The 21,903-nt window shown below is 34.6% G+C and overlaps 1 protein-coding gene across 5 annotated transcripts in view; it reads left to right on the top strand.

Annotated features, from left to right (window-relative positions):
* The window catches only part of GPATCH2 (G-patch domain containing 2), a 168,202-nt gene that overhangs the window by 87,584 nt on the left and 58,715 nt on the right, over positions 1 to 21,903 (top strand). For all 5 annotated transcript variants that reach the window (XM_081226151.1, XM_081226154.1, XM_081226155.1 and 2 more), the window contains exon 6: positions 11,442 to 11,509. In XM_081226151.1, coding sequence (XP_081082277.1) covers positions 11,442 to 11,509 — 68 coding nt within the window. The remainder of the gene's footprint in view (positions 1 to 11,441; positions 11,510 to 21,903) is intronic.

Raw genomic sequence — 21,903 nt, 5'->3', positions numbered from 1 at the left:
CTCTGTGCTTCTTTAGGTCCCAAGACTGCACTCATCCACTGGTCCTGCCCCCCCACCCCCGTTAGTTTACCAAAACTCCTGGGTCACCTGTCTAGCACACTCAGTCCATGGGGAACCAGTAGCCTTCTCTCAGGCTATCCATCCAGCTCCCTCCTTCCACCAATGCAGCTTTCTACTTCTGTGCCAGTTTGGGCAGAGTGCCAACTCAAATGAGGGACTCTGCTGGAGACTGGCCTCCTTACCAGCTGTGCCGGAGCTAAGCAGATATTCCTTGGTTCCCCCATGCTTGTCTGCTCTTACCCCTCACTTTACCCTATATGAGTGGGGGCAGTTCGAACCGTGGTTTCCATCTTACCCCTGCTTCAGCCTCAGTTCTCCTTTCCATGCTCTGCAAGAGTGGGAAGGCAGGAGCCTCAAGGCCCAGCCGTCACTGGCAGAAGGACTTGCCTCTTCATGCTGCAGGCAGAGGAAACTGTTCTTGCAGCTCACAGGCTCTTGATCCTAGGAACCCAGAAGCAACCGGGACTGGGATTTACTGAAGGTGAAAATACAGCGACTTAAAATAGGAAAATACCTCCTCTTTTGTTTCTTTTTATTATTTTGATTTGAGGCACCCTTTTCTTTTTTGGTTGTACCATTTATTTATTTAGATTTTTATTGAAGTATAGTTGATTTACAATGCTGTATTAATTTCCACTGTACAGCAAAGTGATTCAGTTGTACGGATAGATATATTCTTTTTTTTAATATTCTTTTCCATTATGGTTTATCATAGGATATTGACTATAGTTCTCTGTGCTATATAGTAGGACCTTGTTGTTTATCCATCCTATATATAATAGCTTACACCTGCTAACCCCATGAGGCACCCTTTTCTTACTGGACTCTGACAATATCAACTAGTCAAGATGTTCTAGCTCAATCTGTGGAGACTCGAACATAGACTATTTTATGGAATGAACCAAATTCCTAGATTTCTGAAACTTTATTACCTATCCAGCTTTTATTTCCATCAGACTTCTGCTCTAGCTGGGCTTACTTCTCTATTTTCAGTCTAAATACTCTTTTGATCCACACCTCGTATCTGTGTTTAGCATATAATTTCCCTCCTTCCATCAGCTTAAAGTCTTCCCATTTCTAGCACTCGCCTTAAGTCTCTCTGCCAAAAAACTCATGTGCTAAGTCGGGCTTCAACAATTTCTCTTTTTTGAACTGCTATTGCAGTTATAACTAAATGCACACAGTGTAGTGGTTGTTTCATCTTTATTGGTTTATATATTTTGAGTTTGTAACATATTAGCTAGCAGGGTTTGTATTATGCAATTCTTTAGTATCTTCTATAGCACTTAGCAGAGTACTGGGCATGTAGAATAGATATTCAATAACTCTTCTCTTTTTGTGGATTCCTGACGCACTGAATGGCATGCATTTTTTGTTTGATTTGTTTTGTTTTGTTTTAAGAATAAAGGTAGCATTTAATGAATACAATCAGCATTATTACTTTTATTAATTAGGGAGTGGGCTTGGTGCATGTAACAAAATGCCCAAATAATGGTGTCTTGAACGAAAGTGTTTTGCTTTGTTTCTTCTTCATGTCATGAGAAGACATTTGATGGCTTTGTTATCCAGATAAAGGATGGCAGGGTGGAAACCTTTGATTCTTTTGATCTTTCACTCCTAGTCAAAAAAAATGGGTGTTGTTGCCTGCATCCCGGGCAACCTGAAGTACAAAGAAGGGCACAAAGTACATGGCAGCTAGTAAATCCCATTGAAAGAATTTTCCTTAGAAGCTCCACCCAGTGATTGACATACTTCTTATTGGCCAGACCTCACCTCACATGACCATCTCTGTCTGTCTGATTGATTTTATGATGCGACCAGAGTTAAGCTAGATATTTACTTCTTTCAATTTAAAGCTAATTCTACTAACAAGTGTCCCCCAGATATGAGGGTCTGACTATGTGATTTTTTTACTCGAAATATATATTGGCCAGAGGATATTAAAGGTTACGGGTTATTATTTGTGATTTGTGTAGCCATTCATTGAGAAAGATAGTATGTAAGATACTGAGATATTCTGTTATCTTTAACTAATACTTGATTTGCTTTTCATTCATTCATTCACTCATTTATACACAACTTAAAGAATAGTTTGCATATGCTTGTAGTTGTGATCTTTTTCCTTCTCCTCTCAAGTCACAGTTACGCAGTTTTGTTTTTTAAGTTATAGACATGTTTTAGTGCAATTAACAGTATAATAATCAGAACTGCATTACACGAGACTGGGTGGTTGCCTGCATCTTTGCTTAAGGAGAACAGCTTGTAGAATATAATATCTTAAGTGTTTTATTTGCTAAATATAAACCATATGAAGGCAATCAGTTTTTAAATGTGGAGACTATCAGCGTTTTTCTTATAAATTACTATCAGTGTATCCTTGCTATTCTTAGAGGCACTCTTTTAAATATCAAAAACAGCTGTAATTTTTCTCTTTTGATGTAAATTAAAATTCCATACAACATCACTGTCAGCTTAAGGTAGGAAGAAATAAGCTAGTTTATAAAAACAATTTGAAAAATTTAAAAAAACACGCAATTCAAAAGGGTATATGCACCACTGATAATGTTGTGATAAATTATCAAATAATTAATGTGGAAAGAAAGTAATTTTAGCTCCTGAAATGTTGATCATGTCTTCCAAGTATCAGAATAATTTAAGTAATTTATAACTAAGCACTGAAAAGTTTTCCTAGTCTGCTTATATTCCTAAAGTAAATTTTTTAATGTATGTGGTAGGATTTTTGTTCAAAAAGCTATCTTAATGATTTTTTACTTTATCAGTCGTGTTTGCTGATTATCATATATCATAATCACCTTCACTGCCACGTTACCCCCGACCTCTTATACTACCAAAAAAAAAAATTATTTTTACATGTACCAAGCTTTTCAGTGTGTTATAATTCTCATTAGGAATGGGAAATATTAAGCATTCTTTTTGTTTTTTAAGTCTCTTCTTTATATAATAGACTCTGTATACGTAAGCACCAAGAAGGAAACACTTTCTAGTTTCTGTTTTCTGTATATGTGACTCCCTTTTTTTGCTTCTTTTTTAAGCTTCTGCAGAATTGCAAGAGATGAGAGGATAGGCTTCAAAACGTCCATTAGAATTTTTATTTGTTGTTTGAAATTTCTTTAAATAGTTGAACATTATTTTTAAAAGTGTTATGAATGTCCAGGGAGATAAAGGGATTTTTATAAACAAATTCCCTGGCAGGAGCTGCATTACGTGCTATATATTTCAGGCTAATAATAAGGGCTTACAGTGGGTCAGTGTGTCATATCCCAGCGGTGTCTGGTGAGATGGAGGGTTATCTAATATGTCAGGTAGCTAACCCTGTGAACAATTTTTTGAGCAGGCAAGATAATGGGACTGAATTCTGAAATGAGGGTTGAAATATACTGGAGTATTGTCACATGTGAGAACAATAACTTTTTAAAGTAAATGTAGTCACCTTTTGACAGCATTAGGCATATTTGATAATGGGGTATATTTTAAGTGGATAGATTGGGTAGAGTATGAAGAGAATCATATATAATGGTATGTTTAAATAGATAAATTTAAAAATCACAAATTCTATAATGCACAGGAAGTTTTTATTAATAGAAAGCTGCTGAGAAAAAAAAATGGAAACTTTTTTTCTTCTCTATTATGATTACTAAATTAACATAACCTAATACTAGTAAGGTTTCAACTCCTTAATTGCAATTTTAAGTTTTGAATATAAAGTTACTTCTACCCAAACAGGGGTACAATAATCTAGAAATCTTTAAAATTGTTTTGCTTTACTGTGTTTCCTGGCTAGTATCTTCATAAACCATCATATAAAATGTTAATGCCTTTTTTAACCACTAATTATTTAAAAGGTTTTTATTTCTGTCTTTCTTTGCATTTCCCTGCATTATACACTTAATTTTGAGAAAAGGTTTGTGTGTTTGTGTGTATGTGTGTAAAATGAACCTCAAGAAAATGATTATTTTTAAATGTAGATGTGAATTGCTTGATGTGAATTGAAAAGATAATCCACATTCCTACTCTTATGGTTTATAAATTCAAATTTTAGAAGATGTATAGATTTGGAGTATAATCTAAGTATGTTGCAGTGGGATGAGATTATAAAGTTTTTTACACCATCTTGTACACATTTTGTTTATTACTTTGGCATTTACTCTTATAAAAGGCAGATCTTTATGCACAATGGATTTTGTATAAACATATGTGGACCTATCCTTATTTTCTTGAAGCCTATGGTATTGCAAGCATCATGAATGAGTGATTTAAGAAGGCTTTGGTCAGCCAGCAGAGGCCACTCACAGCTTGCTACTAAAACTGGATGGCAAAGTGAAACTCTTTCTTTAATCACTATTGGCCATCATTCCGAGCTGGTTAATTTTTAGTTCCTTACTCAAAAAAAAAAGAAAAAAAACATTACCATGGAGTCGTGAGGAAAAAAAAATTGTTTCTGTATTTGTTTTTTAATTATGTAGTGATTAATCTTTCTATTAAAATATTTAGATCATTCATTATTTTGTAGGCCAGAAATGAGAATTTATGCACTTAATAATTAGAAGTATTATTATTCTAATAGGCCAATAATTCTAAATTCTTAATTAGTAATGCTGACTTATTTTAACTAGGAAAAAACTGTTTAAAGTGAAGATTTAAAACAATTACATTGTTTAGTTTTAGAATGAAAATAGAAGAATTGCAAATGTTGTCATATATATACACATATGTATGTGTGTATATTTCCACACCTCTATCAGCTTAGTATAATTCGCATTTTGAGAATTCTTTAAAAGAGATATGTGTGCTGCTATTACTTGAAAATGTACTAAGATTACTTCCAGATTACCTGAAGTCTGTCTTCAGTCACTACTTCATGTGATACTGGCAGCTAAAAGGTTAGCATCTTCCCTTTGACACATACGCTTCCTGCCAGAAAGGGTAATCCTCAATTGAAAGGATAGCCTTGTGCTTCTCTGTGCTTTATTTCCTGTGATTTTTTGATTCTTTATAAAACCTTTCTGGTTTGAAGGTGTAATCTCACATTTATATTGTTATCTGCTTGAAGGAAAAAAATAGTCCAAGTTCTCAAATTTTCCAAGTTTCTTCACATATTCTCATCATGAAATGTTTACCCCTCTCTAGTGCGATTTTTAAATTTCTTTTACTACTTTGCCTGTAATGACGAGCGGTGGAGCCATTTGTTATTCTTGTTAGTCTCTCCATAACATGGGCTGACAACCCTGTTTGAGCTGCCATGCTCACTCTTGCCTATATTTATAATAGCCCCGTAGGTTACCCTGAAGTTACAAGTAAAGACCAGAATGTCCTTGAATGTATATTTCTAGGCAGAAGATTTTCCAAGAGTATATTCTAGATTCAAGCCAGCATCTCCTGTGTCAAATCCCCAAGTACAAAAAACACTTGTTTTGATGTATTGTTTCCTTTTGTGGTCCCCCGTAGGGGAAACTTAGTAAATTGTGGATAGAACAACGTAGGTTCAAATCTAGCTCTGTTTTTAGTCTTTGTAATCTGGGTGTTATGTGCCCCCACCTCAGTGGGTGTTTTTAGTTTCTTCATCTAGTGTTTGAGGATAATGATGTCTATTCACTTTAGCCATCTTGCCTGTGAAAACTTACCTTATAAGCAGGACAGACTGATAAAGAATAGGAGTGTCACCATTAATCACAAAAATATTTCTATAAATTGTATTAATTCTTGATGTGTCATGGGTAGTCATTATCACACTTTTATTGTTGGGTTGTTCATGCTTACATCCTTCCAAGAAGGGTTAAAAATTGCATAGTAAACAATGTGGAACCTTGTGGAACAATGTGGAATCTTTAACCTTGACACCCAGGTAAAAGTCATCAGATTCACTCACTGTGTTACATCTACTACAATATAATTTAGGTAACATGAAGGCTACGAATAGTAGATGCTGCATAGATCCTAAAAAGAGGGTTTTTCCCCTAAAATCTTAACTGGGTGAGCTCTGCTGATAAGAGCAAGATTGTTTATGAATATTGGTATACTTAAAGATATGAATAATGATGAGAACCTAGTACATCTTTCTGTAATGTTATTAGATTTTATAAAATCCCAAACTCTGAGGCATTTCCTTAGTTAGAAAACCAAGGTCTAGTGTACAAATTTATTAATTTAGTACAACAACTTTTGAAACCTCAGGTAATTCAGTTGTCCTCAGAAATGGATCATCTTCCTTCCTGAATATTCCTTCCAGGAGGACATTGTCCAAAGCTATAACTCCTCATAGGTAAGGACTTACACTGACTTCTCCCTCAGATCCAACACCTTACCTGGCACACATCAGGCATTCTGCATGCACCTATTATTTTTTAGTTTTTTATAGCCAGTGAAGAGGATTCTTCATAGGCACCTGTATAATTTCACATTTACTTTAATAGCCTTCTAGACAAATGAAGGTAAAATATGGATTAACACATGAATTATTTACTGATCTTTCTTTCTTAAAAAAAACCAAAACAAACAAACAAAAAAACCACCTTGGAATTAGAGGGGTCCCTTAACACAGAACTTTATCATTATATAAAAAAGATTATTAATATTGGTAACAATATAACTAAATCAATGTAACAATCAATGTAACTATATAACTAAAGTCACCCAACTGAATGGGAACCATATACCACTCATTATATAGTAAATTTAAGCAAAATTTTATATACACGATAGGTAACTAGTAAATATTTGTTGAATTGTATCAAGCAGAGCAGTTTGGGGTTTAGAACAAGGAACAATCAACTGCATCAGGAGCTGGAGAGAAGGATCACAGTGGAAAGCAGGGATGAGATTAGAGAGGGCTTCAAATGCATTTCTCATTAGTTTTAATTTTGTTTTCAGTGTGGAGCTATGGATGGCTCTGGAATGAGAAAATCGACATGTTGAAAAGCATGAAAAGTAATTTCTACTTCTTTATATGTTGTTTTAGAAGTAATGTTATTTTCTTGAATGCTTTCCATCCCCAAATAAATTGTGCCTTTTGTGGATCGTGACCATTCTGTAATATTATATATGAGAATAGGTGACACAATGAAATATTTTATTCATTCTCCCATCTTGTACCAAGTTTTTAGAGCACTTATGTAAACTCAGGTGCCCTCATTTGAAATACTTTTGGAGAATCTTTCTTCATTTTCTGTATGTGATTAAAAGATAGACATTATACACATTCAACTATTCAACAATCAACTATTGCAAAACATTTAGAATATGATTTTCTTGGGCTTGTTTTTAAATGAAGGTAATGTATAGACTAGCAACTATAGTAAGTTTCCTTCCACCTCTTTGCTTTCCTTTCCTTACTTCTTACCCCCAGGGTTTAAAGTCCTATTTTTAAGCCTCTTGCTGTTGAGTTGTTTTTTTTTTTTTTTTGAGTTGTTTTCCTTAATATCTGTCACATATATTTGACTGACACATTTATTGAATGTACCGAGGGGGCCTTCATGCAGAGCCTGCTAAACTTTAAAGGCTTGTTTCTTTCTTCAGAGAAGTTGAGTCAAATTAATAATGGTCCTTAGAGAAGCAGGAAGCTTCTGGGTCTTGACAAACTGGCAGGGAGGCTCAGACAATGTCTCGCTGTAGCCTGGAGGCCGGGCGGATTTGATTGACCAGTTCTCACAAAACTGAAAGGCCTTCTTTTGAATGGCAGCCTGCCACCCTAAGTGTTTGTCAGTGTAGGCACTGAAGCAGAATAGCATTTGGAAAGCAAAATATAATTGTAAGTGAGAGAAAAGTTGGAGGACAATGGCTCTACTAGAGGCAGAGAAGAAAGGATGATGGTTTCTTGTGCTTCTATGGAGACATAACATCTCCTGGATTTATAGAAGGGATCTTATTCATTGAGCACATAAGTAGGATATCATTCATGTTGAACAAACTCATTATTAATCTCATAAGACCGTTGTGTCTCAGATAAGTTTACCTGATATGGGAAGTAGTTCATTCAACCATCTAATTATAGAAGAATGGGATGAGATGCAGTGGGTTTGGTAATAATAACAAAGTGAAAATGAGGTATAAAACCAACTGTTCTATCTTTGAAGGAAAGTCACAAAATCAGTGTTGATAAATCAGTGATAGAAAAAATAGGAAATTTCTTTTAATGTATCTAATAAAACTGCTAAAGATATTTTGTTATTGAAATCATTTGGCTAAATTTCCCTTATATTGGTACTTATTGACCTTATGAATTTTGATAGTGGTACTTGTACAGCTGTTATTAAGTTTTCTTCTGGTAACTACTACATTTGTGATTTTCTAAGGTTGATAACTTGATTGTAAATAACAATAGTAAAAACTGAGATCCATGTGTTCTTTTAGCATTATAGTTTATTTCACAATCTAGTAAGGCCAGAAGTTGACATAAATGCTATGCTATCCAGAGACCATTCATTCCTATCTAACTTTGAGTTTATTTTTTTAATTTAACAATTTGCATAATAAACATAGATACTGAAAAGAAATATGCCTACTTTATTTAGGATTGTAGTCACTATTGACGTAGTAATATTTAACAAATGAATCATAAAAATTCAGGGCATATAGTGTGGTGTTTAAGATTCTTATCAGTAAATATTGGCTAATTATATAAAAGACTGTTTCCAGAGTTTTAACAAATAACAAGAATTGGATTGTGGAGATACTATTTCTCATGAAGAACAGAATACCTGTTTCCTATCTGACCTTTTGAAATAAAATCTACTTTTTCTAACAAATAACTTTTACAACATGAATATCTTATGGGATATTTAAAGAGTTATGATTTTTTTTTAATTTGTGATTTCTTTCTAAGACATTTCTGTAATACCTGGAAGGCATATTTTTTGGAGAATAAAATAATCACCATACTTAATCATTTACTAGAAATTAATACTTTGACCTTATGTTTTAAGTTGCTTCATTTTATTTTTAGAAAGATTAACCCTGAATTATAAATTTTTAGGAAGAATTCTGTAAGAATGTTTCTTGACATTTTATAATTCTTTGAAGTATCTACTAATAATCAATCATATTAAATACATGTTTTCAAGTTTAAAAAACACTGAAACTCCAGTATAGCCTTGATTTCCATAAGCTGAATTCTATACTAAGATCTTACCCTCAGATTTCTGGTAAGCATGTCTAGTCACTAAAGTAGCAAAACATTCCTGATTCCTGTTGTTAGAATAGTTTACTCCTGAGGCAGGCCAGTGTCATTGACCCTAAGAAGATCATCATGGATGGATCTCAGTGTTTCTTTATTTCATTAAAAAAATTCGAAATTATGCCTCTTTACATATCTTTAAAAGTAAAACCAAAATTGACTTGAAATAACAGTCAAGGATATTCACCTCTTTTTTTAAAAAAAAGGGCCATGTACTAGGTAAATATGTAGTCATTTAAATATCTACATTTGATATTGTAAATCTTTTGTGAGTGATTTACAGCAATTGAATTGAGCTTATAGTTTCTATATGTGATTTCTGAGAAATACATAGTATGATTATTTCTGACTAGATTGAAAGCTTACATTTGTATTGTGGTATAAATTAGTTATAAATTCTGTTTGTTGTATTCAGTTGCATTGTTTTCATCAGGCAATTTATCACATGGGTATATGTGAAATTTCTTCATTTATTAAATTTCAGATTACGTATTTCAAGCCAGAGCAAGACTTAAACATTTTTCCATAAGTATAGCTGCAGGTAAACAAGCAATTTTAGCCCTGAAAATAGCTTCTGCTTCTGTCAACACTTTGTTTATTCTTTCTCTGAGATAAAAAGTTCAGTTTTCTGATATTTGTACCAAGATAAAGTCAGTAAACAAGATTAATATAGTGTGGAAAAGGTTGTCAGCAGCCCTGGCAAAGGAAATAAGTTGCCTGTACATAGAACATACTGTAAACTGAATAAAAGTGTCAGGTCCACCATGAGATAATGTGATCATGAACCTCTAACAAAGCATGACATAGGCGCAGTCGGCTTTTCTCATAGCCACTGTGTAGAAAATGGATTACTATATTCCAGGGTTACCCACCGGAATAGCATGAAAACCTCATTTTGAGATGAATGCAGGATGTAGTCCTGGAGTTGAGCCACATGTTTACCTGTGGTGCTCAAACCATCGGGTTATTAATGTCATCATCTGTGCACATTTGCAATATTTGCATTTCTTAGAGTTTCAGTGTGTGCTGGCATCCATGTTACCCAATTGATACAAGACAAAATAACATTTTTGAAAATGTTCGTTTCTTCTGAGGGGCATTTGTTGCCTCATCATGCCTTTTTGGATTCTACGTTAAGTGGCACTTCTATAATTACAGAGGGATTTTTTTTTAATACACCGGAGCATAATGTAAAGCCTTTTGCTGTCAGTTTATGTCTCATCAGTTGTGATGGTGGATTCATGCTGTGTTTATGTTCCCGTTGAGAACCCTCTATAGGATAGGAAAGTTGTGCCATTTTCTTTAAAAATGGTAATAGCTTGCAATATCAAAAAAGTTGAACCTTGAATTCTTTCTCAGCTTTTTAATTTGATTTAGAAATAAAGGAATAAATTTTTTTCTCTTAAGTGAAATTACATTTTGTTCTATGTAAATACACAAATAATTCCTAACTTTATGGGAAAACTATAAAAAGGACTACTCAATACTTCCTTGACTTAAGTCTTTGTATGCATTTTTTTTGAAGTACAGTTGATTTACAATGTTGTGTTAGTTTCAGATATACAGCAAAGTGATTCAGTTAAACATATATATATGTATATATTCTTTTTCAGATTCTTTTTCATTCTAGGTTATTACAAGATAATGAATATAGTTCCCTGTGCTATACAGCAGGTCCTTGTTGCTTATCTATTTTATATATAGTAGTCAGTATAGTTTAATCCCAAACTCCTAATTTGTATGCATTTAAAATGTGTGCATTATAGTACATGTTATTTACATTTAGGAGTTAACTACAAACATGTTGGTCCTAGGAAATATCATCTTCTCAACACTAATCTAATTAAGTAAACCTTTTTTTATATACAGTTAAATATATTTGCAGTTGTACAGTATTTGGAAATGAGAGTCAGTGGTCTAGTTCTTAAGAAAGATTTTTTTTTTCTGTTATGAAGGTACTTTTTAAATAGTCTTAAAATTCTAGCCGAGGAACTACGCTAGACTAAAACAAATAGCACATTGTTACCAGGAATTAAGGTATATTTTGGTCCATGCAGTTGTGTCTTAGATTTTGAGAATCGTTATATTCTCCATTTCAGAGTGGATGTCCTCAAATGAAAACATCCCTATTATTCACTGCCTTTTTACACACTCAACTGTGACCTGTTTTTGGTTTTAAATCTCCTTTCAGGTGACCACTCCTGGCCCAGTCAGTAACAAGAGAATGGTTCACTTTTCCCCAGATTCTCATCACCATGAGTGAGTATGCATGGTATTTGTATAATCTTGTTGGGCTATTCTGTATCTTTCTTTTGGGAAATTGGTAGCTATTGCTAGTAAAGGTGGTTCAATTTAAATCTGTCTTATAAAAGAGTAAACATCATATACCAAGGACAGTAGTCCAAGAACAATTTAAATGAAACCCATGACAGAAATTTAAAGAAAAGTTTTTAAGTAATCATTCTTTTATTTTACTTGCAATAGAATTTGAAATTCACGTGTTACTGAAAGTCATATATAAGATTATCTCAAAGCGTTTAAATTTTCATTACATTAAGTAGCATCAAGCTCTCCTTCGACTCATCCATCCTCACTTCCTTCCTTCTACAATCCTTTCTAAGGTACTGAAATGAACAGTGAGTCTTTTCCTCATTAATTCTCTACCCTCTGCTCCTGTCCAGCATGAGCTGTGATGGGACCAGAAAGTATTTGCATTTAGCAACAAAAGGAAGAGACTAATTTACTAGATAACTCCAAAAAAGTAAAGCTGTGGCTTGGTGAGTTATGGGGTGAATTTCTAGGTGCTAATTCTATTTCTAAATACATCTTTGTTGGAAAACCTGAAATAAGTTGTGTATTTTGGTTCAATACCATGTGTCTCCTATGAAGCTGGTTGAACTTGAGAAAGACCATTAAAGTATGGAACGATATGAATTAATTATTGAATGAATTTTTTCTGGAAGACAATTATATTAGGACCCATTAGGTCCTATTTTTTAAATCTACTTTTTATCAAATATAAAGCAGAAATTATTGTTCAGATGTAGCTTAATTTATAAATATTAATATGAGTATAATTTATATGATATAAAATATTATCTATATAGATTATTTTTATATATTTACTTTTATAGCTTATGATATCACAATCTTCCCTCTTAATAGCTTATCTTACTCATTGTTTCATTATCCCATAAAAGACCTTCTCCCTTTTTCCCTCAAACAGAAAAAAAAAATGGATAAAGCATTTTTTATCTCATAAGGAACACCAGAAGATTTGTATGTTTTCATCTCGATTTTCTGTTCTGATAGAAAACAAATATCAAGAAAGTAGATTTAGAGCTATATTTAAGCCAAAACTCACATTTGGTAAAGATTGTAAATGCTCTGAGGGCAAACAATCTCTATCACCAGCGTAATCCAGTGCCAATTGTTGAGTGAGTGAAGACATAAAAGTTTGTATTTAAAATAGGACAAATGCAAGAATGTCAGTTGAGTATTGCTTCTGAAATTAGCCGGTATGACCCTCATTGTAATATCCCAACAACCCTTCCACACCCATCTCCCCATAAATAAGAGTTTCTGGGGATGGAACTTGGATGCCACGTTCTTAGAGTTTCCCAAGTCATCCCAATGTGTTTGATTACAATTCTCTCAACACTCGGGACTAAAAGGGTCATTTTACTACCTCGCGCCCTACACGCTACTAGTCCACTTTTTTTAGTATCTCATTCTGACCTCCTCTTTTCCACATCCTCCTCCATTATTTTAATTACAGCTCTGTTATCTTTTATATGGATCTTTCTGTCTCTGCTCTCTCACTATTTCAGTACATACTACTTACTTCTACTATTCAAGTTCAGTTCTGATCCTTTTATTTTCCTATTAAAACTTCCAGTATTGATTGCCTCTTGACAGCGGACAAACCTTAGCATATCGTTAAACACCTTCCACAATCTGCCTCCAGTTACGTTTCCACTTTGTTATCCGTTATCTCTTCCTCCTAACACCAGTGGTCCAGCTGTCTACCTCTGTGCCCTGAATAGAACCTCTGCTGCACTGGCCCCTTTAGCCAGTGACTTTGCTCATTCATCTCCTCCTATCCATATCTGTCAAAACCCTATTTATTATTCAAGACTGATTAGAAAGTCATCCATTATATTTTTCAGGATGTACTAGGTGCAAGTAACAGAGTATGAAACTAATGCTAGCTCAGACCAAAAGGTTTGGTTTTTCTTTTCTTACACGAGAAGTTAGAAGGAAGGTGGCTCTAGGGCTTGCTACTAAGCTTAACGATATTATCAAGGGCCAGACTATTTCTCTTTTTCTGCTTCATCACCTGTATTCGTGTCCTAGAGCTACAGTAACAAAGTATCACAAACTGGGTGACTTAAACAACAAATGTATTGTCTCATAGCTCTTTTCTTTTTCCATACTTTTTCTTTTATTTCATTGCAGAATAAAATTCCTCTTGCATTCTTGCACTCTCCCTTTAATTTTCTATATTCTTAAAATACTTTTTATTGGAGTATAGGTAGCATACAATATTATATTAGTTTCATTTCTTGAAGAAGCTGTCTTTTCCCCATTGTATGTTTTTGCCTCCTTTGTCATAGATTAATCGCCCGTAAAGTGTGAGTTTGTTTCTGGGCTCTCTATTCTGTTCCCTTGGTCTGTGTATCGTTTTTTGTGCTAGTACTGTACTGTTTTGATTACTATAGCTTTGTAGTATAGTTTGACATCAGGGAGCATGACACCTCCAAGCTTTGCTCTTCTTCCTTAAGAGTGCTTTTGCTGTCTCACATTTCTGAAGCCTGGAAGTCCAAGATCAGGGTATCAGCAGGGTTGGTTCCTTCCGAGGACCCTGAGGGAGAATCTGTTCTTTGCCCCCCTCCTCACTTGTGGTTTGCTGGCAACCTTTGCTGTTCCTTGACTTCTGCTGCATCACCCCGGGCTCTGCCTTCATCTTCCCATTGCCTTTGTCCTGTGTCTGTATCTGTGTCCAACTTTCTGCTTTTTATAATGACACAGATACAGATATATAATAACGTTTTATAAGGTCAAATTGAATTAGGGCCCACCCTAGTGACCTCATTTTAACTTGATTACCTCTGTAAAGATCCTATTTCAAAATAAGGTCACATTTTACAGTACTAGGGGTTAGGACTCCAACATATCTTTGGGTGCGAGGGGACACATTTCAACACATAGCATCTTCCTGGTCTTTTTTTCTTATATGTCTTCAGATTTACTGCCTCAAAGTCTCAAGATGGCACATATGGTTCTACATATCATGTCTGCATTCAAGGCAGGAAGACAAGGGAAGGACAGTACAAGCAGCTTTCCTCAAGAAACAAAATTATTTTCAAAAATAACTCACCCACCTTCCCTTAATTCTCATTGACCAGAACTGGGTTACTTGGTCACCCATAGTTGCAAGCGAGTTTAGGAATGTAGGTGTCTAACAAAGGTTTAGATCAGTCATGATAGGTTACTTGAGTCTGGCACATAGTGGCCCCTAACAAAATAAGGATAAGAAGAGGATACTATCCATTGAGTAGCTGCTAACAAAATTTGTCGTACTCAGCTCACTGACTTTTCAACATTCATACACACTCTTCACTCCATACATACATACTGTGTGAAATACCTTTCCTGCCTTTCCCAAAGAAGACCACTTCAAAGTCTCATCCAGTTACATCATCTGTCTCAAAATCTCATCTGGGACCTCTGAGTGACATGAAGCTTTAATCAGATCTGGCTATGGCTCCTTGTAGTATGTTGTATGTAGCATAAATTAAAGGTGACTGCATATAAAATATAGAATTGTGGAGAATGCAGGCTATTTCAACAAAAGCTCCTATTCAGTAAAGGAAGCACTTAATATACGTCCAATTTGGCAAGCAGTCCTTTTCTGCTTTCTTGGAGGACCTTTCTTGTTATTTATATGTAAGATCACAGCTGATATGTTCATTACCTCAGATGCCCTTCTAGGGTGCTGCACAGTTTTTGCAACTCATTTCTTTTTTTTTTTTTCCCCTTCAGCTTTATTGAGATATAATTGATAAATAAAAACTTGTAGAATATTTAAAGTGTGCAACATGATAATTTTATGTATATTTATATACATACACATACACACATTGTAAAAGGATTCCCACCATCGAATTAACACATTCATCAGCTCACATATTTACTTTTTTTTTTCGGTGAGAACATTTAAGATTTACTCTCTTAACTTTCAAGCATACAGTACAATATTGTTAATTACAGTTGTCATTAATGTGCATTAGATCCTCAGGCTTTATTCGTCTTATAACTGAAAGTTTGTGCCCTTTTATCAGCCTCTCCCTAGCTCCTCCACCCGACTCCCCACCTCAGCCCCTGTCAACCACAATTCTACTCTGTTTCTAGAAGTTCAACCTTTTTTTTTTTTAAGATTCCACATATAAATGATATCAGCATTATTTATCTTTTTCTGTCTGGCTTATTTCACCTAGCATAATGCCCTCCAGGTTCATCCATGTTGTCACAAATGGCAGGATTTCCTTCCTTTTAAGGCTGAATAATACTCCATTGTGTGTGTGTATATTAATTGACCATATATGCATGGGTTTATTTCTGGGCTCTCTATTTTGTTCCATTGATCTATGTGTCTGTTTTTAACCAATACCATACTTTTTTGATTTCTATTATATATATATATATATATTTAGTGTGTATTTTTTGAAGATAGTTTGAAATCAGGAAGTGTGATAGCTCCAGGTTTGCTCTTCTTTATCAAGGTTGCTTTGGCTATTTAGGGTTTTTTATGGCTCCATACAAATTTTAGGGTTTGTTTTCTATTTCTGTGAAAAATGACATTGGAATTTTTATGATTCCCTTCGCTCTGTGGATTGTATGGATATCTGTGCATACTATAGATATTTTAGCAATATTAATTGTTCCTATTCATGAATACAAAATCTCTTTCCATTTATTTGTGTCTTCTTCCATCAGTGTTTTATAGTTTTCGGTGTATAGATGTTTCACCTCTTTGGTTAAACTTATTCCTAAATATTTTATTATTTTTGATGCTATTGTATATGGGATTGTTTCATAACTTCTCTTTGTGATATTTTGTTGTTAGTGTATCCAAACACAACCAACTTACGTATATTGATTTTGTGCCCTAAAGCTTTACTGAACTTGTTCATTTGTTCTAATAGCTTTTTGGTGGAGTCTTAAGGATTTTCTATGTGTACTATCAGGTCATCTGCAAATAGAGACAATTTTACTTCTTCCTTTCCAGTATGGATGTTTTTACTTTCTTTTTCTTGCCTAATTTCTCTGGCTAGGACCTCCAATACCTGTTGAATAGAAGTGGCAAGAGTAGTAGCCATCCTCGTCCTTTTCCTAATCTAAGAGGAAAAGCATTCAGCTTTTTACCATTGACTATGATGTTAGCTGTGGGCTTGTAATATATGGCCTTTACCATGTTGAGGTACATTCATTCCTTCTATTTGTTGAGAGTTTTTATCATGAAAAGATGTTGAATTTTATCATTTGCTTTTTATGCATCTATTAAGATGATCATATGACTTTTATCCTTCATTTGGTTAATTTGATGTATCACATTTATTAATTAGCAGTTGTTGAACTATCCTTGCATCCCTGGAATAAATCCCACTTGATCATTGTGTATGACCCTGTTGAATTTGTTTTGCGAATACTTTGTTGAAGATTTTTCTATGTTCGTCGGGAATATTGGCCTGTAATTTTCTTTTCTTGGAGAATCCTTCTCTGGCTTTGGTATCAGGATATAATGCTGGGCTTGTAAAATGAGTTTGAAAGTGTTCCCTCCTCTTTGATTTTTTGGAAGACTTTGAGAAGGATTGATATTAATTTTTCTTTAAATATTTCATGGAATTCACCAGTGAAGTGATCTGGTCCTTGACTTTTTTTTTTTCTTTTTCGATAGTTTTTGATTACTGGTTCAATCTGCTTCCTAGTAATTGGTCTTCTTAGATTTTCTGTTTCTTCATGATTTCAGTTTTGGTAAATTTTATGTTTCTAGGAATTTATTCATTTCTTCTAGGTTATCTGATTTGTTGGAAAATAATGGCTTATAGTAGTTTCTTGTGATCCTTAGTATTTTTATGTGATCAGTTGTAACAGCTGGGAAAGTAGGTAGTTAAGACCCTTCCAGGGAGAATAAAGATGGGTGTTTTGCCTGCTCCCTCTACACTGAGCTTAAGTGTATTGTCATGAGGGGACATTGTTCCTGTGTCTGTTTAAAAACTGCTTCTTTGTTTGCTGTAGTCCTGTAAGACTAGTGAATGCAAGCTCCACTGGCTGTCAGAGCCAGGAGATCCAGGGCCTGTCCCTCAGGTGGCAGCTGCAAAAGCTGGGGCACCAGACATGTGTACAAGCTAGCAGCCTGGTTTTATTGTTCCAGCAAGCAGGAGTGGGAAGGCGGGGGAAGTGCTCCCAGCCCCCTGGACTCTGAGGAGGATGGCAGCCAGCCCCTAGATGCATCCTCAGTTAGACTCTAGAACCTCAGGCGGCAGCTTGTAAGGTTTGCCATCAAACCTTTGCCTTCCAGGAAAAGACTGGGAGATGGACGTTTTTAGGCAAACATCCTGCTCCCTCTGGGCTGAGCCTTTAGGGATAGCCACAGAGAGTGCTCACGTGCCCATTAAGAACTGCTTCTTTCTTTGCAGTCCTTTGAGTCTCAGAGCTGGGTGCTCCGGGCGCCCTACCCTCAGGTGGGAATCTTAAAATTGCCTTTCTTCAACTTTAGAAAAAAAGATGCCCTCTCAGTTCTGATCTTATCTTGGCACATTTCCCTGTAGTGTAAAATCCTCTTGGGTTCCGAACAGGGGGTCATTCATATTGTACTGATATTGATGTTGACAGATTAAATCAAATGACTAAGTCACAAAGCTTTATGCGATTTAGGTAGTTACTAATTCTTTGTTTTCAGTATCTGGTAGATTATTAAAAATACCGCTTAATCTTGAAATCATTGTGTGTGATATTTTCTGGCATAAAACTCTGAAGGAGTTCAATAATCAAGTGTTGGTTCTAACCAAATTCCTTTTATTTCCATTTGTCAATTTGTGTGAACAAGGTTTCTGAGCACTCAAAGTGTTAAAAATAACAGTAGAATTGATGCTAATGGTAATATTCATCAATGGATATATGAACTAATTTGGGGGGGAAACTTGTTAATGATAGCTTTCTAATAAAATTTTATTTTTATGTTTAGTATTATCAAAATATATTTATGTTGGTTTAGTTGAGTACTAATGAAAAGTATTTCAGATCTTAAGTAACTAATGGTTATCAACTAACAATTATTATTAACATTGACTAACTTATAAACTTTTCAAAATAATTTTTACTCTAGTTTTATAGTCACAGATCCTTAAGGAAATGTTATATGTGTATTTATATACATATGTATATATGTTATATAGATATACACACACATTTTTGTTGCAGAAGACTATAATAGGATAACTAATAAAAGACTTTCAAGTATAAAATTATATTACATTAGGATAAACTTCTGTGAACGAGTGAATTGTAAATTGAAAGGATTCAAGGAGAAAAATAAGCCATGTAAAATTTTCAACTTTTAAAGACGTGCCTGTCCTGGTATCTTTTTGTGTGTGTGTGTGTGTGGTACGCGGGCCTCTCACTGTTGTGGCCTCTCCCGTTGCGAAGCACAGGCTCCGGACACACAGGCTCAGCGGCCATGGCTCACGGGCCCAGCCGCTCTGCGGCATGTGGGATCTTCCCGGACCAGGGCATGAACCCGTGTCCCCTGCATCGGCAGGCGGACTCCCAACCACTGCGCCACCAGGGAAGCCCCTGGTATCTTTTTTTAATGGATCGATGGCTAATATAAAAGCACAGTGATATTTAGATTCCAGTGTATATAGTCAAAAGAGTGGTGCAGTTTATTTTACTTTGAAATATCAATATATAAAATTAATAGAAAATGATTCCTTTGCAAATATTTAAACTATGATGAAAACTTTAGATGTCTACATAAAAATATGCAAAAGGAGGACATTTTCATAACTGTTTCAGGCAATATGTGCTCAAAAATGGTTGAAGACCACTCTTGTGCAGATTCCGGTCAGGAAAAAATAACGGAATATCCTACAAATAATGGTTTAAACAGAGAGCTGTTTAGTGTACTCACATAACTGGAAGTCTGGAAGTAGATAGTTGCACAGCTATTGAGGAGACATTAACAGTATCTGCTACAACCTCCTTTAAGGAATCTTTGCTTTTTTCCCCCAAATTTCAACCAGCAATTCTCGATACCTTCTATATTCTCCCTTCAGGTCCTTATTTCTACTTGATTATAGTATTTGTCACGTTATTCTCTAGACTATAGTTATTATATGCATACCTTATTCCTCTAATGAACCATGAATTTGCCAAGGATGGAAGCTTTTTCTTGTTCTTAATTTTCTCATAATATACAATACAATGCACACATCCAAAATCACTGGCTCTGGGGTCAAGGTTATCAAGTTCCACTACTGGCTAGTGATGAGGAGAAGACCCCCCCCCCTTCCTGATTCTTGCACAACAGTATAGGGAAAGCGTAGATGAACTGTGGTTTTGTGAAATCCTTGCTGCACTTACCTCAGAATGCAGAACTGTAAGAATGGCTAAAATAGTCATTCAATTACTAAATATTTAGAAACTTCTAATTGGATAGTAGGTAACAACTACTACTTTCAGTGAATGATTCCTCTAAGTCAATATTTGTTTTGCTTTGGAAGATTAACTACAAAAAATAATCTGATATAGGAATACTTAAAATAATTTTACTTCATAGAGTTTCAAGAATTTTATTTTTAATAAATAAGGGGAAATATTTTACAGGTTCTAATGCAATAACATTTAGGAATTTTCAGTTCCTATGGTCGCATGGTTAGTAAAGTTTAGTGTAGGGCAGCTTGGAAAAGTCTAATCGAAGAAACAGAACTGCTGAGCTGAGGGATGGAAAAGGATGGTTTTAGAGTCATTAGAGCAATACCCAGCATGGTGCTCAGTGTGGAAAAACTCACCTCACTGAAAGTTTTCAGTGCGGTATATGAGAAAGCGGAAGTAGGTCATTAAAATGTGAAGAGTTTCTCTAAAGAAGATATTTTACAATAATTTCAATTATAAAATAAAATTACTTTTAGACATTTGGTGACCCGCCAACTTTGCTGAGCACAAGTTAGATTATGGAGTCTTGGTTTTAAAGGTAGACTAACATGTGCTCTGTACAGATACTGAGAAGCCTTATAGAGTGTCATAATTATGAAAATGTGATTATTTTCACTGTACTAATTATTTTATATTCCATCTGATAATTATTTCCTTGGAACATGTACTTCTCTTCTTAAAGTCCAATTGTTAATATATGATAGGTTTCTTTTAATGGGAAATATCATGCAAATAAATGAAATATTCATTAAAATAACCATAGAGAGGTACACAAAATGTGACAAGAACTTCAATCCAACTAAAGCTGAGAAATTAGTATCTAATTTCTGAGTAAAAATAACATGTTAAGTTTTGAAACTCACATTTAATTATTCTGTTGAATTTTTGAAAATACAAATATTAAAATCTGCAAAATAAAATTAATATATGACTACCTAGTTTTAAAAAACATTGGGGCTTCCCTGGTGGTGCAGTGGTTAAGAATCCACCTGCCAATGCAGGGGACATGGGTTCTAGCCCTGGTCCGGGAAGATCCCACATGCCGCGGAGCAACTAAGCCCATGCACCACAACTACTGAGCCTGCACTCTAGAGCCCGCGAGCCACAACTACTGAAGCCTGCGCACCTAAAGCCCGTGCTCCACAACAAGAGAAGCCACTGCAATGAGAAGCCCACACACCGCAATGAAGTGTAGCCCCCGCTCGCTGCAACTAGAGAAAGCCCGCGCGCAGCAACGCAGCCAAAAATAAATAAATAAAATAAATAAATTTATAAAAAAATAAAAATATTAAAGGCATCAAATGGGGTTACTTTTTATTCACTCCACTTCCCTTTATGTATTGACCTTAAATGGTCCAGAATTTTTTCCTTTCCAACATTTTTCCAATCATTTATGAGCTACTTGTTTTTAAATTGAGCAAATATGATTTATTAATTGATTTTTACATTGATATTTATATTTTGCATTTATTTAATTTGAAAGTCTAGGAAATTGACCTGAGGAATTGTATGTAGATCAAAACTTATTTTAAATGCACATGGGTAATTACTTATACACCTATGATGAATTCCTTTATAAAGCAAATATTCACCCTTTATTTTATCTTTTGTGTAAATATAAAGTTTGCTTAAAGCAAGATTTGCTCGGATGAAAGGTCATTGGGAATACTTTTACACTTTGAAATTTAGCATCTATTTCTTTATGGTGAAAGTAACTTCAACTTTAGATTGAGATAAATAAAATAGCCTGGATCAATTCCTCTTCTGATTTACTGTGATTCCCTTGGGTAAGTCATTGAGCTTACATATTTCTTAATTTTAATTATAGAGTAAGGATAATAACAGTCCTTTCTTATATATAACATTTTTACAAAGTACTTATGTGAAATACAGAAAGATTGTTAAACTGGGCATAAAACATTTCAAGATGATGT

The sequence above is a fragment of the Mesoplodon bidens genome, assembly GCF_964165515.1.
Source record: "Mesoplodon bidens genome assembly, chromosome: 2".
NCBI lineage: Eukaryota > Metazoa > Chordata > Mammalia > Artiodactyla > Ziphiidae > Mesoplodon > Mesoplodon bidens.
Note: the sequence above shows the minus strand (reverse complement) of the source record. Positions and strands in the feature narration are given on the sequence as shown.